General features: G+C 34.6%; 1 protein-coding gene across 7 annotated transcripts in view; it reads left to right on the top strand.

The window, feature by feature from the left end:
- The window catches only part of LOC105231164 (slowpoke-binding protein), an 85,280-nt gene that overhangs the window by 33,885 nt on the left and 30,505 nt on the right, over positions 1 to 20,890 (top strand). For all 7 annotated transcript variants that reach the window (XR_007423160.1, XM_049459722.1, XM_049459715.1 and 4 more), the window contains one exon: positions 2,710 to 2,786. Coding sequence is in view for 6 of the 7 variants with exons in the window: in XM_049459722.1 (XP_049315679.1) it covers positions 2,710 to 2,786 (77 nt within the window). In the remaining variant the exon portion in view is untranslated. The remainder of the gene's footprint in view (positions 1 to 2,709; positions 2,787 to 20,890) is intronic.

Raw genomic sequence — 20,890 nt, 5'->3', positions numbered from 1 at the left:
CAGCATATAGCTGCCATACAAACAGAACGAGCGGAATCAAGTGCTTGTAAGGAAAACTTTTCCATTTGACGAGATATCTCAAAGACATTACGCACAAATTATTGCCTAAGATAATGGCGTAATCTCCCCAAAAATTTTTTACATCGGATCATTGTAGCATATAGCTGCCATACAAACTGAACGATCCGAACCAAGTGCTTGTATGGAAAGCTTTTCCATTTGGCAAGATATCTTCAAGAAATATTGCTCAAATTATTGCCCAAAGTAATGGCGCAATTTCCCAAGAAATGGTTCATATCAGATCACTTTATCATACAGCTCCGGTATAGCTCCCATACAAAGTGCCAGACCAAAGTCAACTTATTATTAGGTTTTTTTTTATTTTAGAAGGGCTTCAACGAAAGTTTATGTTTTTCTGGTTTCAAAAAACATAAACCAAATATTCAGTTTTCGGCTAAAATGGCAACACTGCAGCAAACTTTCACACAACAACTCATGCCTGCATTAGACGCCAAACACAAATAAATTACAAATACACATATTTATGTATCAAACGTCAAATGTAAATATTTAGATGATGTTACTGTTAACATTCGTTTCATATACACAAACATTTGTAAATGTATGCGTTTGCAGTCCATTTTTGGTTTTCATCAGTGCCCGGATACATGGTGTTGCCACACCGTGATACTGTTGATTTGTTGACTGCCAAAAAATATAATTTTCCATACAATTGTAAAACAATAAAAATCAATCGTCACTTGAAAGTTCATTTTTGGTTTGCATTCGAGCGCATACCAGTTTTGCTGCGCCAACACACACATACACAGCCACCCAAGCACTCACTTTATACGCCTTGGCAGCATGCCAATACAACTGAAACATCCAAGAAACGTAGGAAAAGCGAATGCATGCCAAGAGATAACCGAAAATGTTAGCCACAGTGCAATGTGCAAAGTCTGCCTAAATGTTGTCCATTAACTACTGTTTGCTGGAATTATTTGTTGTTTGCCCGTTATGTGGTTTCATTTTTCGCCAACTCATTGCGAGTGTGACATGCCAAAAAGTTTTCACTTGGCTTGAAAGAATTGCATTCTTGCATGCAACGCCGCACAGAATTTGTGCTTAAATTGTCATCAATTTGCTATATAATGACAGCAGGCGGCTGTCTAAATGATTCTATGCGCCATAGGCGCGAGATATTAAGGCGTCATTAGTGTGCACAATAGGACGACAATCAAGTAGGGGTGTGCTGTGTAATTACATTCCTTCTTGGCAGACAAACGTTGCCAGTCATATCGCAACAGAGCATATTTAGGCTGCGTTGAGTGACTTATGTTGTTAGCAGTTAATTAGCGAAAATTATAATGTTAGCTGTCGGGTTTTCCATGAGTGTGCTGTTATGAAATTGCCTTCAAATGAACAAATTTTAATGGTAAAAATGGTGTATTTTTGACCTAAATCGCTTTCACCTAATTATGCTAAATAAAGTATACCAGTTGAATGCAAAAATAAATTTTTAAAAGATCTTATATTTGAGATAATATACTGAGTATTTTGATTATAGTAATAAAGGATGATAATTTTCATACAATTTATAGACTTTTAAGACACCTTTTCAGTTGAAAGGGCCTGTGTAAATATACCGAACTTTCAAAGTAATTCTCACTAGTTGCAATAAGCACTTGTTGGAATCATATTCAGCTCCTTGAAAGAATTTTGTTTAATGTCTTCGATCGACTGAAAATGGGTTTCACAGAGCGGCAACTTCTGTTTGGTTTTTAGCTTTAAATTATATCACAATCTTACACTTTTTGAAAGAAAAAAGTCAGCTTCATCGGTACAAGTAGAGCATGAACGCATTTTGTACCTCAAATATCCACCAAGATCATTCGAACGGACTCGCGAAAGATGTCAAGCTCTCTTGCCACTTTTCTAACACTTGCCTGACGATTTTCATGCACCATATCCTACAACTTTTTAATACAGTCCTCAGTTGAAGAGGTTGAAGGACGTCCAGAACGAGGCAACAATCTTCAACAATCTCTCGACTGTCTTTGAAGGCTTTGTACTACTCCTAGTTTGTATTAAATAAATTGTAATATATGATTCAACATAATAATTCATTAAGACAATTAATTAAATTAATTAAAAAAGGTTATTACAAATTTAAAACCTTCAATGTTTAAGGCTACTCATATTTTAACTCGCCCAACAATTTCAAGGATGGCCAACCCTGTTGCCACTATTGAATTTCATGCAGTAAGAAATATTACGCCAATTAAAATTCGCACCTAGAGCTTAAAAAGTAAACGCACATGAAAATAATCCTTCACAGAGCGCCAAGCCCAGTTAACCATGATAACCAGTTGCAATTGCACACATAACAATAACCAACACACACATACAACTATACATGCAAACAGATATGCGTAACAAGTCGTACGAGACACCAGCTCATTGTGTTGCTTGAGATTGGCGATAATTCATACTGAATGTCGTTAACTGGTAAATAATACACACTATTAAATAAATATGTAAAAAAGCAGTTGCATACGAAAAGTCACTCATACGCCACGGCAACTGTGGTACAGACATTACGACAAATTTTCTTTTATATAAAATCAAGTAAAATTGGAAATATTTACACCATTTTATAACTAGATATATTATATATTTTTAACTGTCAAATTTCTTATTTACTTGCAGACCATATTTTGGTGTGCCTTGGGTGCAATTGTCATAGCCGGTATCGCTGTAATATCATATTGGATACGACGATGCAGGTATGTTAAATAAATATCTTTTGCTTATTAGTATATTTTTCTAAAACAAAAAATATTTTTCTAAAATAGCTATTTAGTATTAAGTACCGTATTTACTGGAGAAGATATTTCAAGTAATCTTTTAGTTGCAGGCTAATTAATTAATATCGAATAATGTTTCTGTAATACTAAGAGGCAATTACTCAAACGCATGACATTTTATTAATATTTAAGAAAATACGTAATTATATGACATTAATTCATGTAAATAGACTAGTTGACGAAAATAATAGTTACTTAGAACATTATTTTGTTGTATTGGTGAATTTATATACATTTATAATGTTCTCTTTGAGCTTTTGACTTTGTATGAATACCGCTACAAGTGGCCAAATAGTCATTGTGTAGGTGTATATATGCATATTTATGTGTGATTTGAGGAACATATGCGGAAACTGAGTGCGTGTGTGTAAATATTGCAACCATCGCTTTAGACTCATACAACCATTCGCCAATTAAAGTAAAACTAAAAAATAAAATAATAATAAAAAATGTAAACACGCATTTTTTGAATGCCCTTGGGAGTGTTTTAAAATTCGCACGCATTCTTTTGCCATATTATAGCGTGGTGAAAACAAGATATGTGAAATTGCTTGTAACTATTATAACTGAATGTGATGCTAGGTATGAACTCAGGTTTTGAAGAATGTGCTTTATAGTGGCACCGACTTGAAGGATGATGGTCTATACATGTATAAAACAGATTTCTACACGAAATATTTTTGCGCCTGGTTTCCGCCTATTGAAAAGTTTTTGTCCAAGTATGTAAATACGAGTATATTTGGAATACATAGCAACATTTTCAAAACCTTAACATAACACTCCTTATCAAACAACAAATAAACCCACAAGAAACTTCAGTGGTTTTAACTTTCATCAGCACACCTAGTGTGACATTTTTTTCATATTTCGTTAGAGTTAAGCGACTTTAAGTGTCGCTTGACAGTCGCTAAGTATGGTTATACGCCCGTTTCGATAATTGCGTTGAAGGTTTATCTCTAAGCACACTTATAGTATGACAAAAACGTCCATTTAAAAAAGCGCGGAAAATTTCTCATAGGTATGGAGAGTTCAGTACGTGGTCCTGCGACTCCTGTACCAATTCCCTCCGACATTTTCGACCCGTTGATCTACCACTTGCTTGTAGTTACTATCTCGAAGCAGTAGCTCGAGTGTGAAATAATTCCATTCAGCCTTACTACTAAGGGTAGCCTTGAACTTCTTAGTGAAGTTTATCGTTTTGATAATCATCCGCTGGGATGAAATTACCTTACGTCTGCCATACTCTTTTGCTGTCATTTGAAGCAGTGTGTGTCGGTCGGAGGACCATGGTGTTCAACCACGTGACAATGCTTGGCTTCCGGCCCCGGGATTTACCAGCAAATCGAGTGCACACCAAGCAGATCTTATTGTCAGTTAGCGAAACTAGTAGGTGCTGCCACATTCCTTTTCTGCAGTGAGACGTGTTGCCGAAAACACCTTCGATGTCAAGAAAGACGCATAAAATTACTTCGCCTCCTTCCAACGAACTCTGAAAGTAGTGTAATTTTCTGCGCCTTCGACCTTATTTCATGATCCACGATCTTTTCCATACTTTTAATAAGAAGGAAGTTAGACTAATTAGCCTGAAGGATTTTGCCAGTGTTTTTCTATCCCATTTGTCTTATAAAGATTATCTTCCATTTTTCAGATATATACGCCAGTGCGAGGCTATCCCTCATCAGCCGATCAAGGTTTGGTTGTGCTCTATCTCTATGTAATAGTGCTGGAAAGGTACCATCCGCATAAGATAGAAATATTCGACGGCTTATGGCTGACTTAAAGTTCTTTAAAGAACCCATAAGGAAATGTTTAGACAATAACAAAGATCCTAACTACAAAGAGGTAGATAACTAGGTAGGAAAGCAGCCCTGTTGTCTATCGGGCTTAATTAGCACTTGATGTGCCATTTTGATATACTACGAGTATTCGTAGAACCTGCCATTACGATTCACTTTCTCTCTCAAACCATTTAGAGGTTTCGATAAAGCTACTTATGTCGGATATGCTTTTAGTAGGAATCCATTCAAGGTTTGGTGCTTGATGGATTCCAAGTGTTTTGTGCCGGATCTGTGCTAGGACTGGACATTCATAGAATAAGTGGAAAATTGTTTCCTTGTTCCCTGCTATGCTGCAGCCTCGGCAGATGTCGTTGTAGGGCATACCCATTTTGGACGCATGTTCCCCTAATGGCCAGTGCCCTGTTACAGAGTAACAGCTACTACAAGGACATCGTTTAAGTTTTAGATTTTCAAATGAATCTTAAACTACATTTTCTTCAGAGAACTTAGAACATGTGATTGAAGAGCAAGGTGAACGATTTCATGAAGATATACAAGTATTATATATGTGAATGATGGCAAACTACTATTGGACGCTTCAGAAAGACCTTCCTGATGGTTCCTACAAACGAAAATGTACCAAAAAGAGTCTCACTAGGAAAACGCAAAAAAATCAAACCAGCTTTTTTGCAGACATGTGTATTATTTGATTTATAGCCATCTAAGGTGTAGGTACTAGGTTTAGTCAGGTGCATCAATGTCACTTTAAACGCGTTTTTCCTGAAACTACATATTTCAAATTTGTATGAGTGATTAATTGGAGACAAATGATCCGATCACTATCAAATTCTGCATGTTTTGTAAATAGTTCTCCATACAATGACTTAGAAGTGTTTTGGTTTATTCAAAAATCAAATTTTGGCTAGCCAAAAACAACCAAAATTTTGGCTAAAATACAACCTTGCCGCTTTTAAGTAAATTCATGTTTTTTTTCAACTGTGGGTATTTGTATGGACAATATATTCTAACTCTTTTTTTATGGTCATCACACGTCGTGCGTAACTGCAATTTTTGTCTTCAAAAATTTTACTATGTCTTCCCAAAGAATGTATGAACTTTTAAAACAATTGACACAGTAGTTTTTGTTTTTTTCACATTCCCAAAAATCGGATTTTTCAAGCTGTGTGCCTCGTTCTTCTGAGCACACAATTTTTTTCTATAACCAACCACAAAAATTACTTTCATATTTAGCACAGCCAAAAAGGGGAATTTATGCATTTCTATTTCAAGAGGAAACAAATTATAAAGTACTATATTAAAAATATAAATATACTTACAACAATAAATGTAACAATAAACTTAGAAAGCACCAGTGGCTGCCTGGTATGGAAATAGAACCATTTATTCACTTGAGTGCAGCGCTCATGACAGGTCCACGTGTGAGCTTAGTACCGAACATATGCAAGCAAGGCATATGCGCCAATAAGTATGCATACACTAAGTGCTTAAGTGTGTACAAATGAAGGCACATGCGAATACACACATACGCACATATAAATAATAAGCCGCTTGGCCGCGAAGACAAATGGCAACGTGACGCACTATACTAACCGTACTATACTTGAGTGCCAATTGTCATATGAATATGGCGAAAGAAACGAAAACACAGAATGGACTCGCCAACATTCACTAACTCGGAACCATTTTGGCAAATGAGTATATAAATATGTAGGTGTGTATACATCTTTATTACATGCGAAAGGCTTTACTTAAATAGTTTTTGTGTGCTTTCAACTAAAAGGAACGGTCTTTTAAGCGCCCATCGCATAGTCAGCGCTACCTTGACGGCAATGACAGCGGCCACGAAAGCGCTGGCGATTATCTGCTGTTGTTGACAAGTTCAAGTACAATCATGCCAACCGAAATGTAAATAGAAATGTTGAAGCAGAGAAAAACATTAAGTGAACACACATTTGATATATATATGGTATACTCGTATATATATCTGCCACACAGGTAACTTTGACCAACAATGACAACATGTGGCTGAAAGAAAGTGCCGCTAACACTAAAGAGGATGTATTTAAATAAACATATATTTTATCATGCAATATACATTAATTGCGACAGCAACACACATGTTAATTGAAACGCCCAAAGCACGCTTATGCAACAGCGCAAACAGCATTCAAGGTCACAACCGATACACGCATACACAGACATATGAGCGTATGGGTATAATAGTTATAATTCGGCCATTGCAAAGCCTCGCGCCATTCACACACACACATGTACACAAACAATTGACAGACTGACAAGTAAATAATATGAAGCAGCAGCGTCGCCAAACAATCAGGCACGACATGCCTTTTCAACAGACACACACACAAAGCACAAAAAAGTATATATGTCCGATAGCAGACAACCTTTGGTATATGTCAACTGACATTTCGACAGGAAACACCCCCATAATAAATGGCAATACGCAACTGAAATAAACATTAAACCATTGCCATCAAAATAATGACTGTTAAATTTATGGTGGACAAGTAAATGGCGCAAAACGGGGCGCAAAAACAACAAAAGCAAATAAAAAGCGAATTACAACAAATGCCGTTAAGGCCAAAAAGGTCAGCGTAGGCGTACAGCAAAAGGTGAAAGGTATCGCAAGTGAAACTCAAATTGCAGGCGTTGCCACAGTATTGCTTGAAGCTTCAATTAGTTGGGATAATTAAGTGTCAAAACCCTATCATTAAGGGTTGTAAATAAACTATTTTTTTAAAGCCAAGCTTTTCCGTAAACCGAAACTCTGCAGTTTAACAGTACTTCGACATTACAATATACACTTCTAGTAAAATTTTGTCCATATGGCAACATTGAAAAATTAAAATAAAAAATAAATAAATTTGTGGACATTTAAAGCAGCCACAACCAAATTAAATATAAACAGCTAACATGGCTTTGTTTTTTCCATATGGCAACCACAAACTATTAAAATGTTTTTCAATTCGTTAGTAGGCGTTGAAAGCAACCACAATCAATTTAAATATGAAGTTAAAATGTATAGTTTATAATGTTTTTTGTCCATCTGGCAACGTCAAAAATTTTTTTTCTGCGATTTCTTTACAGGCTTTAAATGGGTAGGAACAAGCATTTAAATAAAAATTAAAAATTCAACAAAATATTGCTTTGTGTTTTCTATATGGCAACCTCAAATTAATTTATTTTCATTTTTTTTTAATTTGTTTGTAGGCATTTAAATCAACCACAATCAATTTAAATATGAAGTTAAAATTTATAGTTAATAATACTTTGTTTTCTCCATATGGCAACGCCAAAAAATTAAAATTATTTTTTTAATTGCTTGTATAATTGTAGGCTTTAAATGCCGAGCAACACTCATTTAAATAGAAACAAAAAGTATAGCCGTATATTGCATTTCTTTTTTTTGTCCATATGGCAACCTCAAACAATTTAAATATTTTTTTTTTGCAGTTTGTAGCAGCTAAAGCAATCGAAATCAACAGTCAACTAAAATATGTAAATATAACAAAAAAAATTAATGCAGCAACATACAACAACTAAAGTAAATACAAACATTAGGTAAAATATTTTAGGCCAACAAATTCAGAGCCAATTATTAGCGCTTAGCCCCTGCTAACCATTTGGTCAGCGTCCTTTGACGCCCAGTTCTGCTACTCCCCTACCAGTCTAACTTACTATTTTATATATACATATGCTTATATGGACTTACCTTTATACATATATATATTAGCTGACATGTTGTTGTTAATGGCTCGCTGTTAAGGACACGACATATTGTTATGCTCCAACCTTTTTTTTCGTGTTGAGTAGCTTCAAGTATATTAGCGGGAAAAGGAATTTAGTATAATTTAGTTAGCGCTGAGTTGTAAAGCGAGTCACAACGCGTATTCCTAGAAATAGAGTTTGGTAGAAAAATTATTTATGCGAAAATTTTACGCATGAAATTTGTTTGACATTTGAGTCTACCCAGTTGAAATATAACAAAATTTAACGGTATTAAAGTTGCTGTACTGTTGTTGATTGTTGTACAGTTAAATGCCAAAACGCTACTTGATCATTAAAAGTGTTATAGGTGCTTCTTCTGTGCACTTTATTTGTTATGAATTAATTGTTGCGCATACGCCACGTTGTACCTCTAAGAGGCGTTTTGATTTTGTGCGTTATTTCAAATGAATTTGCTTTTTGGACATTGTTAGTGGCAATTAAGTTAATATAACATAATTAATATTTATTTAGAGTTGATAAATATGTGTATTTACTATGTGCGACTGTTATAGAAACTCATTTGAATATTTTGATTGCTTCTTTGAATTGCTTGTGGTGTTTACGGTATGCCAAGTGTGGCTTTTGCTTCTTGCTTGCCAATGCCAGAGTGGTGCACTAAGATAAGTTTTTTCTGATCTCTTAAAACATGCAGCATCTAACCAATTTATCAGTTTTATAAGCAGTACTTCAAAAATCGAGGCGAAAATCAGTTTATTTCAATATTTTTTCGAGTACCTTAGAATTAAGTTCAACAAATTGAGAATAATATTTATGAACTTTCTTAAAAGACACATAAGTCTTTGAAAACATATTTTTACAATGCCAACAAAGCTTTAAAAAATCTATTGTCTGAAGATTACAATATTATTAATCTGTAAGAAGTTTTCTATTAGACTATAAAAGGGGTTAACCTCCGCTGTGCCAATGCTATTACACGCTTCACAAGAAGCATTTTTTATAGGGTATTATAAAAGGGTATAAATACCTATTCATTTTGTTTGCGATTGTCCATTTTGTCATATTTTTGCTATCATATTTTTACAATGTGATTGATCAATTTGTATGGCAGCTATATGCTATAGCGATCCGATCTAAAATATTTGGATCGGAGATTGTTGCATTCGCTTCAGTAATAATCTATGATAAATATTTTTGAAATATCTTGTCAAATAAAAATGTTTTATTCATTTTATGATTCAGTTTGTATGGCAGCTATATGCTTTAGAGATTGTATCAAAACAATTTCTTCAAACATTGCATAATTGTCTTGAAAAATAATCCTTGCCAAAATTTCGTGAAGATATCTCCTCAAATGAAAAAGTTTTCCATACAAACACTTGATTCCTATTAAATAATTTGTATGACAGCTATATGCAATAGTTGTCTGATATCGGCGATTCCGACAAATTATAAGCTTTTTGTAAAGTAAAAGATGTGTGCAAAATTTCATCCTGATATATCAAAAATTGTTGAAATAATACGGGTATACCATTTCAAAAATATGCTGAACCCACAAATATTTCAAATATTTCCAAAACTGATTTGCACAAATTTCTACAATAGCATATATTTCTCTCAGCTGAACAATACCAATGCCATTTTGCCATTTTCGTACTTCATTTTCATTGCATTTGTCGCACCGCTGCTGTATACCCCTTTAATACCCACTAGTACAATGCACTTATCACTCATACGCCATGTCACACTTATAATTCAAATGTTATTCAACACCTGCTGTTGACATTACTAACGAAATTGTTGCTGCTTTCCTACCGAATTCAAACAATATTGTTTTAATCCAACAAACAGCAACTAATTGACCTCAACCCACTAAGCTGTGAATATAAAACCTGCATACAATGCCAAGTGGCGAACCGCTTGCACATACTGTGTTCACACGGCACATACTGTGTTCACACAGTACGAATTGGCTGACGCTACAGCTAGCATGGCGTAGCTGAACTTGTCATAAAAATTAAAAGTCAATTTTTTAATCCGGTTAGTGCCACAATGACAAAGAAAGCAATAAAGAAATGTGGCAGCAAGGGCTACACACATGCACAAAAATGTGTATACCACCGATTGCAACTGTTTGAGTGCGCTGTTGGACGCAGCAACGCCGCAAGCTGGCAAACGTGCTGAAGCGTTAAACCAAATACATATATACGCTAGAACTGTGCATGTATGTACTGTGTGTATATACATATATAAAAATATTAACATACAAATTTACATGCACGCCAGCAAAATGCACATGTATGTGTGCTTAAAATGGAATCGATTGCAGTAAACCCATTACGCGAGCTTAACAATCAACAAGAAGCCGCAATGCTCACCACTCAGGCATTTCACCTGCCCTTAAATACACACACATACATGCATACATGCATACTTACTTATACTGCTATACATATAACTGGCATATATGATGGTGTGTGTAAATAGATGTGCGCGCCGTAGTGGCAAAATAGAGACAACCAAACCATAAAAAGACAATAACAATAAAGTGAAATTCAATATTTTTCGCTTTAACCAATATACTTTCGGCGAATTGGTTTCATTGTGAAACGCGAGCCGACGACGACGTGGCATTGCATTTTACTAGTACGCGCCGTTCGAAGAAATAGTGCTGGCGGAAAATTTCATTTTTATTTTTGCATTTTTTATACAAATTCGATAAAAGTTATTTCGGCGTAATTTTATTTACGACACGTCGATTGACAGCCGCGCAGTAGTGCATTAAATAATTATTAATATATGTGTATATATATACAATATATGTGTGTCTGCTTGCTTAACCGTGCGCGTAATAAAGCGTATATAAATTAAAAGCAACATTTTAAACAAGCACAAACGTGATAAAACTGCAATGAAGCGTGAAAATGCAAATACGCTGAGAAAGTATGGCACGACCTTGGCGATAGTACGTGTGAAATTGTCCGAAAAATGCCAGCGGCTTAAGGCTATAAAGCAATAAATGCATAAATAAATACAGAAATACATAAATAAACACATAAATACAGTTATGTGCATGTGTATATGCAAATAAAAAAGCACTTCCGCGCAATTTTCATGGAAAAGCACTGTATGTGCTACGAAAAATCCACAACCATACACAAAAATTCATCAAATGAATAAATCCACAGCGAGTGAAAATTAATAAACCACTACTACAAACACTTGAATATTAAATAAAATGCGAAATAAATACGCAAACTTAACCTCCGTGTAACAAAGTGATGAAAAGTAAGTTAAAAGTCAGAGTCAAAGTCAGCGCCACCGACCAAACGGAAAATTTCCGTCAAAGGAAAAGTAATTTCACAGCATGAATTTCAATTAGCAAAAAGCATATTTACTTAGCACGGAAGTATTTCATAAAAAAAAAACAAAAAAAACAGAAAAAAGAAAACAGAAAACCTAACCATAAACGAACCACATTAGCCAAATTATTTAAAGCGAAAAATCACTCTAATTAGAATGCATTAAATGATAGCCACCAGCGGCTCGCCGCAACTATCTGTCCAAAAGCACACGCACACCTGCTCAAATTTTTGCTAAAATACACGTACATGAATAGCGCACGCTTTGGTTGTACGAAATGATGAGCAACGACCAGTTAAACTAACTGTACCAGTTTATGCTTTTATAGCGCATTGTCACGTTAAAACCGAGTTACTTCAAGTTCTAACCGCGGCACTTTTTTTTACTCGTTTCACTCACTTTCAGCATATACTCTTGCTCCGCTCGTCGAAATGTTGTCTACTATTTATTACAAAGCTCATCTAGCAGCAGTAGGAGTAGCGTAATGTAATGAGGCGCACGCGAAAATTATATTATATATGTATATATAGCATGATCGCGTGTCAGTGGCAAGCCTTGACCCCCTTTGAACTACTCGTCGCGGCATACTGTGTTGTCTAATTAGTGCAAACGCACTGAAGTTTCAGCTGTAATTTATAGAACGAAATTTGTACACGAAAAGTTTATGAAAGCGCGCAATACATGACAGCTGAAATGAAATGCAATTGGGTGGACAGTTTTTGAAATTTAGAAAATAATTAAAATTTTAAGTTTGAAATTATTGTTTCAATTTATTGCTAGCCAGTTGAACTAACATAAATGTAATTATATGGTGTATTACTATGAGCAATAGTTGGTAACCCTTTGTTCATAGTTTTAAAATTCTTAATTTATTCTACAAAATCTATGTCGTCCAACTCGAAATAATTATCCTTGGTTCCAATATACTATACGTTTTTTCCAATTCTTGAAATAACTTTTGAAGTCAATTTCGTGACTTCAATGCGCGTAGTAAATAAGTCATGTTTAATGTGTTCAATTAACTCAAAACGGTTTTCTCCGGAGCGGTCGTTTAAATTTGCTGAAGAGCCAAAAGTCACACGGACTTAAATTAATCGAATACGTTGGTTGCGGCACGATATTGATTGAAAATTTGACGAAAAACTCACGAGGAAACAGTGCAGTATGCAACTATGCATTATAATGGTGCATAAACCAAGAGTTTTTAGCTCATATTCCGGCCTCTTTTTACGAATAGCTTCGCTCAAATGACGCATAACGCTCAAATATTATTCTCTGTTGACAGTTTGGCCGGGCGTAAGAAATTTGCAGAGTACCACACCCCGATAATCGCAGAAAACTATCAACATAACCTCAATTTTTGAGCAGCTTTGATGTGCTTTTCGGCTTCGGCTTACCTTTGCCACGATAATGGGCCGATTGATCATATGTTTCCGTGTAGTGAGCATAAATTCAAGATTCATCACCAATAACAATGCCTTTCATGAGATCCTGGTAGTCGAAAACCATTATTTTAAATATAAAAAAAATATTGATTTTGGAACCAATCGCGCGTTCACTTTTCTTAGCCCCAAATGATCTTTCAATATGCTTTTCACTGATCCTTCCGATATTCGAGCGATGCCAGTAAAATCCTTGACTGTTAATCGGCGATTCTCAAATACCAATATCTTAATTTTATTGCCAAAGCCTTTTCCAACATTCTGAATGTTTCGGCACCACAAATCTGATTCCGCTCACAAAATTTAATGGAACTTTTTTGTTGAAAGTCGTCGTAAAAAATCGCCGAATACACTTTATGTCCTACGGAAAGACAAGCATTCATTTTCATGTGACATTTGGCACAGATGTCACCAGCAGTCATACCTAACTAGAAAAAAAATTTTTCGATGAATGGGTTTTCGCGCGAAATTTATTTAAAAATTAAAAATTATTTTTTTCTCACAGTAGTATGAGTATTAGAGCGGGTCGATTGACCGCGTTGAAATAAATTTGAATAATCGGTTGTATGGGATCTATATTGTATAGTTAGTTGATTGTTTTTCTCAATTTTTTACTGTCTTTGTTAAATATCTAATAGAGAACAGTTCTACAAATTACTTTTCAATTAAAGGCAGGATACTGGAAAATAAAATGTCTGAATTATCAGTTGTATGGGAGTTTTCGTCTGGCTCATTTCTCCATGTAATCAATAGAATATTTAAATGCACCTTTCATTTCAATAGCTCAAAAATTGATGAACAAATTTTATTATGTCGAAAAGTAGAACTTTACCTAAAAATCGCTGGGTCGAAACCGATTTTAGTCCTATAGTCTCTTAGGCAAAATTGTTCAGAATGAGCCGTAAAACATTTTCCGAACACGTAATTTTATAGAAAAAAAACGATCCACTCCAATGATAAAGTTTTTCACAGCGCGCAGCCCTCTATTACTGCGATTACTTCGATCATTTAGATTTACAAAGTTGAGGAAAAATGCAAGTTTCTACTGTTAATTGATCAAATCACAATAGGATTTGAATCACAATAAGATTGAGCTCAATGTCGACATTCTACTCATATTAAGTGTTGATAACGAAAGCAAAATGACGGTTCGAATTACTGGCTTTCAAAAGTTACAGGAAAAGCAAGAAGAAACTGTTCCGTCTGACTGTTTTTTCGGATGAAAGAAAAGTTTAATTTTTTTAAACGACAATATTCTCAAGCGATATTAAATTGATGAGATTACAAATTTTATTTTTAATTTTTTTTCTGAGGTCCCTTCAAGCGACATTGAATTGATAAAATTGTAACTCGGCGACTGGAGCACGTTTTTCATGAAATTCATAACTTTAACCATAGAGTTCACATTTGAAACAATGAAACCGTTTGTTTGTTCCTATATAAGCAAGCTAGTCTCTCAGTTTTTGAGATATCAATATCATCTAACCAAGAAGCTGCTCATTTGTGAAGCCATTATAGTATACATATAGCCGCCATACAAATTCATCGATCAAAATCAAGTGCTTTTATTGAACTTTTACCAGATATCTTTACGAAATTTGGCACGGAATACTTTTCAAAGACAATGCTACAATTTTCGAACATATTGTTCAGATCAGACTACTTTTTAATATAGCTATCATACATATTGACCTATGGTGGCTTACGTTTGCCGATTTAGTTTTGCATACAGTTGCTGAAAGATCTGACCTTGTATTATAGCTTCGGTGCAGTCAAAGTTAACGATTTTTCATTATTCTCATATACTTTGACACAGTCCTTTAATCGGTCAATCGTGCACTCAATTCGACACAGATAACCAATAAACACGTCAATAAATGTCAAAGTCGCATTAGAACACATCAATAAACATAGAAATAATCGCACATTTAAAAAGCGCTTACATACAGACACAAAATAAATAAATAAAAAAAAACAAATACAACTAAAACACACTTGCTGACACTGCTTTAGACCTGGCCAACAGGCGCTAACCAGCACTAATACAAGGGACTTGGAGCTTTAGACAGACAGAAGCGCAAATCCATGTGCATACAAGGCACACATACATACTACTTATGTGTGGTTGTAAATTAAGCGAAGCACTGCAGCACTACCACAACCACGCGCCACGCCACCAGTTCAATGAAAATTCATTGCATACCGCAAGGGGAGAGGCATTAAATGAAAAGCAAACACACAAATAAATAGTTGTTGCTGCAAAAGTATATGTAGACTTAGACAAATGTAGAGGCAATGCAATTGGCGGCAAACAGGAGGACAATCTGATTACACTCAGTGACTATTTAATGACCAATTTTGTGTATGTGTGTGTGTATGGTTTCATGCACGTGTGTGTTGTGGGAAGGCCAACTCAACGTAAGCACTGCCGCCTCATCATAATAATCAGACGACCTTTAATGGCACATTAATGTGTACTCTTCAATCCCAATGCACAACAACAACAAATGAGCTATGACAATGAAAGCTTATTGACTGAATTGAAAATTAGTCAAAATTACAATTATATGTACTTATACTTGAATAATCAGAAAAGTGAAATTATAGTTTTTGGACGATATACTGAACTGATTACTATATTTTAGTGGTAGCTTAGGTTCAGCTAACGGTAAAGTACTCATATAGTTTAATTAAGATATCGCGGATAAGTGAGCCTGAAAAATGGAAACCAGTGCATGAATTGTTGTTGTGTTTCTGATTTCAATAATGTTTGGCAACAAATTACGTTAGATCCTCACCAAACCTTTATTAAGTAATTGACATATTCAGCGATCGTTATTAAGAAAATAGACGCTGTCAAGGTTGGCTATCTCAACTAGTTGGTTTGACAGCGATGTCTGAAGAAATATAACTATAAAAATTTTATTTAAAAAATATGGCGTCACTATGATCTGCTTTAATCAATTATATGGTGGTAATATGATAGATATTATTTTCGTAGCTGAGCACACGCGGCCCACATTTTTATATTCCCTGCACAGAGTTTTCTCCTTAGTTTGTAACTCCCAAAACGGGAAACGCCGAAGAGCCTATGAAATTTATATTTATATTTCCTCATTTGTTAAGATTTTAATCTGATATTTATCACATGTCTTTTTCTCCCAGAGAAGCTGCTCATTTGTCACAACTATTTATATAAGACCACTATGTCATATAGCTGTCATACAATGCGATCAAAATCAAGTTCATACGAGTATATGGAAAACTTTTTTATTCAACGCGATATCTTTAAGAAATTTGGCATGAAATGTTGTTTACAACAATAGTGCAATCTCCGCAGAAAGTGTTCGCATTTGATCACTAGGGCTTATAGCTGCCATAAAAAATGACCTTTCAAAATCAAATTATTGTATGGAAAACTTTCTTATTTGATGAGTTGCATTCACGAAATTTGGTTTGGACGCTTGTTTAAGACAACGGTACAATCCTTGAATAAATTGTTTAGATAAGATCGCTATAGCGTATAGCTGCCATACAAAGTGACCTATCGAAATCAAGTTTTTGTATGAAAAACTTTTTTATTTATCGAGACATCTACACGAAATTTGGTACAAACTCTTATTTAAGACAACGGTATAATCCCCATGTAAAATGTTTGATATCCGACCCATATAGCATATACCTGCCATACAAATTGTTCAAACGAAATCAAGACTTTTTCGTTTTTGCTTGTGAATGATTATTTTCGAAGCAAGTGAATTAACCGCTTTTTCCTAACTTTCAACAATATAGACTCTTGTGGATGCTTACATCCCACTATAAAGTCTGTTTGTGTTTTAAATATTTGATAAATTTCGTCAAGATGTCTAAAAATTGAGAAAAGTGCTCCTCAATTTTATTGCAATCACAATCCACATCAATTAGAAAACCAAAATAGTATGCTTATACGCCTTGCAACATATTGGTGAAGCATAAAATTTCAAAACTTATCTTTAAAAAGTAGGATTAGCAAAAACTTCTTACAGCCAAAAACTCTCCGCGGTCATATAAGCCTTTTCCAGGCTGAAATAAATCCTCCGACCTAAGCAAAAATTTTTTTTCATTAAAACGGCGAACAACTATTTTATTTCAAAACAGTTTAAAAATCAATGAACGAAATATCAGCTTCAGCAAACATATGCGCAACGTGTTGGGAGAACCAAAACAATCAAAGTAAAAGAAAAAATCGAAGCAAAAATTAAATTAAATGCGATATACAAGCTTTTGTGGCATTCAGCGCTCACTCACGTGGCAAAACAACGTGTTTCTGCTGCTATGACATACAAATTTTCCATGTCTATCGTTGAAAGCAGACAGTATTAGTATTGCACACAAACACCCCCAACTCCCGGTTAGACATGCGTACAAAAGCACATTCAGACTCACACTGCACCACACTTATTGACACAAAGCAATGACTGGTAAATAAAACAAATACCCAACAAATTGAAAAAAAAAAAAACAGAAATCAATTGTACACACTAGCATTTATCAATTTGATTGCCTTGAGCAGGTCGCTGGACTATATACCATATATATTTGATACCATATACATATATATTTGATACGTACAGTCTTATACATGTATGTAGGTTGACATGCGAAAAACAAAATGGGACAGACTGTGAGCTCACGTGTGGCGGCGTACACCTGAGCGCTTCGTACTTTTTGACTTCGCCTTTTGCGGGCATGCCCGATTTTTAGTTGGTAGGTTATGCACGAACGGATGCCACTTAAATAGATATACGCTCTGGGAGGTGTACGTAAATCCGTGCGCGTTTGGCGGTTTCCTGGTAACGGTAAAAGCAATAAAAACAACGAAAACAAAGGAAGACATAAGGAAATCGAAAACCATTGAGTTTCCCCGAAATGATGGCAATAAATCAGTTTGCTATGATATACTTAAATGAATGCTCTTATTTATACACAAGTATATATATACGTGCAATATAACACATATATATACCATATATATGTATGTATTTATTTATGCGATTTAAGTGTTATGAGAAATTCAAATATCGTAAAATCAAATCATAAAATTTCGCTGGTTGTCATTTGCTTGTATTCCGAATAGGGTGTTGAATGATCGTCTGGTTGCTTTTTAAAAGAGTTTAAGAAGACAATAAAAATCCATTCAAATTGCAAAAAATTAGATGGATTTTGATGCAATAAACCTTTAGCTGGCTTTTTTTACAGGATTTAAAATTTGTACCGAGACAAACTTATTTTCAGTGAAATTTCATGCAAACATCCCAGTATCTATATATCCAGTATCTATGTATGTCGTGACACTCGGCCAATTTAACCTAACCTAACCTACAAATATTTCACTTAATTATGCTCATATCATTTGGTAAATAATTTTCACCATGTTTGGTGCGAATCCCCAATCTATCTAATTAAAATAACTTCTATTAGTTGACGTTTAAAAATATGGAAAAATTATTTTTAAAAATATTATTAATAATAATAAAAAAATTTTATTAATAACAAAAAAAATTTATTAATAAAAAAAATATTATTAATAAAAAAAATGTTATTAATAAAAAAAATCATCAAAAAATTTTTATTAATTTAACAATAGAAATAATCATAATCATAAGATTTCTGTTATTTTGCGATTTTTAGTAGTTAAAATTTCGAATTGGCTGCCACTATGATAGTTAATAATTTACTTACTTTATGCTTAGCAATTAAATAATTAAATATAGTTTATCAAAATTGTGCATGTGAATTTGTTTGGGAAATGCGAAATTTACAATTTGATTGCTGAGAAAATTTTTTAGTATTAAAATGCATTTTTTGTTAAAAAAATTAATATATACTTAGCAAATTTATGAATTGTTGCAAAATTATTATACAATATTTTATTACTAAAAACAATTATTCAGAGGTTCTATTCACTTATTAATTTTGAAATCAATATATATACTTTTTTTTATTTTATATACATATGTCGAATATGTTTTTTTTTTAAAGATGAAATACATATGTATATGCGAGAAATTTTTCCGAAAATTTTTAGTTCATCCGGCAAATAATTTCGGAGATATGAGCGTATTTGTAATTTTAACTTGGTGTAATCAGCTCCCAAACAGCGTTTTTGCGAAGGAATTTTTCTTAAACGCATGGAGCGAAAAACCTGAAATTTTCACAAAAACCTCTGTAGATATATTTTTGAGGAAACGATCGATAAATTGGACTTCTGATAATAATTACGGTTTTTAAGGTCCTCTGAAGTATAAATGATTGCACAGAAACCGACTTTTTTTGGAAAGTCAAATCAAAATTTTGACTAGTTGTGCGATCAGCTTTGAATGTCTATCTACAAAAAGCATAGCGGATATAAGAAGTTTCATTGAGACAACCAAAAGGTTGGTTCATCAATTGACGTATCACCAGCGCTAATTGAGCCAGAAGTAGCCGTACTTCCACCTACCTAACTACCAGCGAACATTATTTGTGTATATCTAGGTTAGATAATGTGCTATGAATAGACAAGTTTTGGTGCTTAGTGATAGCAGATTTCATGAGGAGTATTTATCATTTAGGATGCCTGCGGTTGACGCGAATTTTAACAAATTCTGTGGTCTCCCTAACGAAACCACTTCTAGTACCTCATACCGTGGGGTTTCCAAGTGCTTGAAGTGTCGCCTCGCTAATTCGGTACAAGTACACAAAGATGCTCTTTGTTTCCCTTATGCCTTGCAATTGAAATTTCCTGTCAGCTCTCCTTACACTATCGTATGACCCTGGGGCTTTTAGAATTAGCACACAATAGAAGTGAAGTCACTTGTTCCTGGCGAGACTACCCACTGCTGTCCTGCTTCCCAAGACACTTGTGGCCGAGTTGCGAAACAAGGTTATAGCCTTAATTGCAGCTTGGAAGTCCATGTAGATATTAATACGAGGGCTGCTACATATATTTCTGGCCTAATAATGAAAATAGGCATATTTATCAACGAAAATGTTTTTTTTTTTCGTTGGATTTGGCTCGTCTTGGAGGACCCACACGGTCGATTGCTGTTTTGTTTCGGGCTCATACGCATAGATCCATGATTCGTCACCTGTGACGATCTTATAAACGTCTTTTGAAGCACCGCGATCGTATTTTTTCAGCATTTCTTTACACCGATCCACACGAGCCTTTTTTTGAGCGATTGTCAAATTGTGCGGGATCCAACGAGAACAAACCTTTTTTACGGCCAGGTGTTCATGCAATATCGAATGTATGCTGGTGCGAGAAATGCATAGGCATGCCTCTATCTGAAGGTATGTTATGTGACGGTCTTGCATTATCAGTTCACGTACGGCATCGACCGGCTGTTTTTGGACGACATTCACGGAATTCGTCTTTGAACGAGCGTCGGCCACGATTGAATTCGTTGTAACAGTTTTTCACAGTGCTATAGGATGGTGCTTCATAGCCATACAAAGATTTTAGTTCATCGATGCACTCTTGTCGTGGTAATCTACGTCGAAAGTTGTGAAAAATGATCGCACGAAAATGTTCACGAGTTAATTCCATTTTTTGGCCGAGATGAATTTTTTAATTCCCTCTAAATAAAACAATTCACGATTAAATGACAAAACGTTCGGAGTGATGTTATGCTAAAAAATGTCAAACTTT

The sequence above is a fragment of the Bactrocera dorsalis genome, chromosome 1, assembly GCF_023373825.1.
Source record: "Bactrocera dorsalis isolate Fly_Bdor chromosome 1, ASM2337382v1, whole genome shotgun sequence".
NCBI classification, from domain to species: Eukaryota; Metazoa; Arthropoda; class Insecta; order Diptera; family Tephritidae; genus Bactrocera; species Bactrocera dorsalis.
The sequence above is the reverse complement of the archived record's forward strand: the minus strand, read 5'-3'. Positions and strand labels throughout refer to the sequence as shown.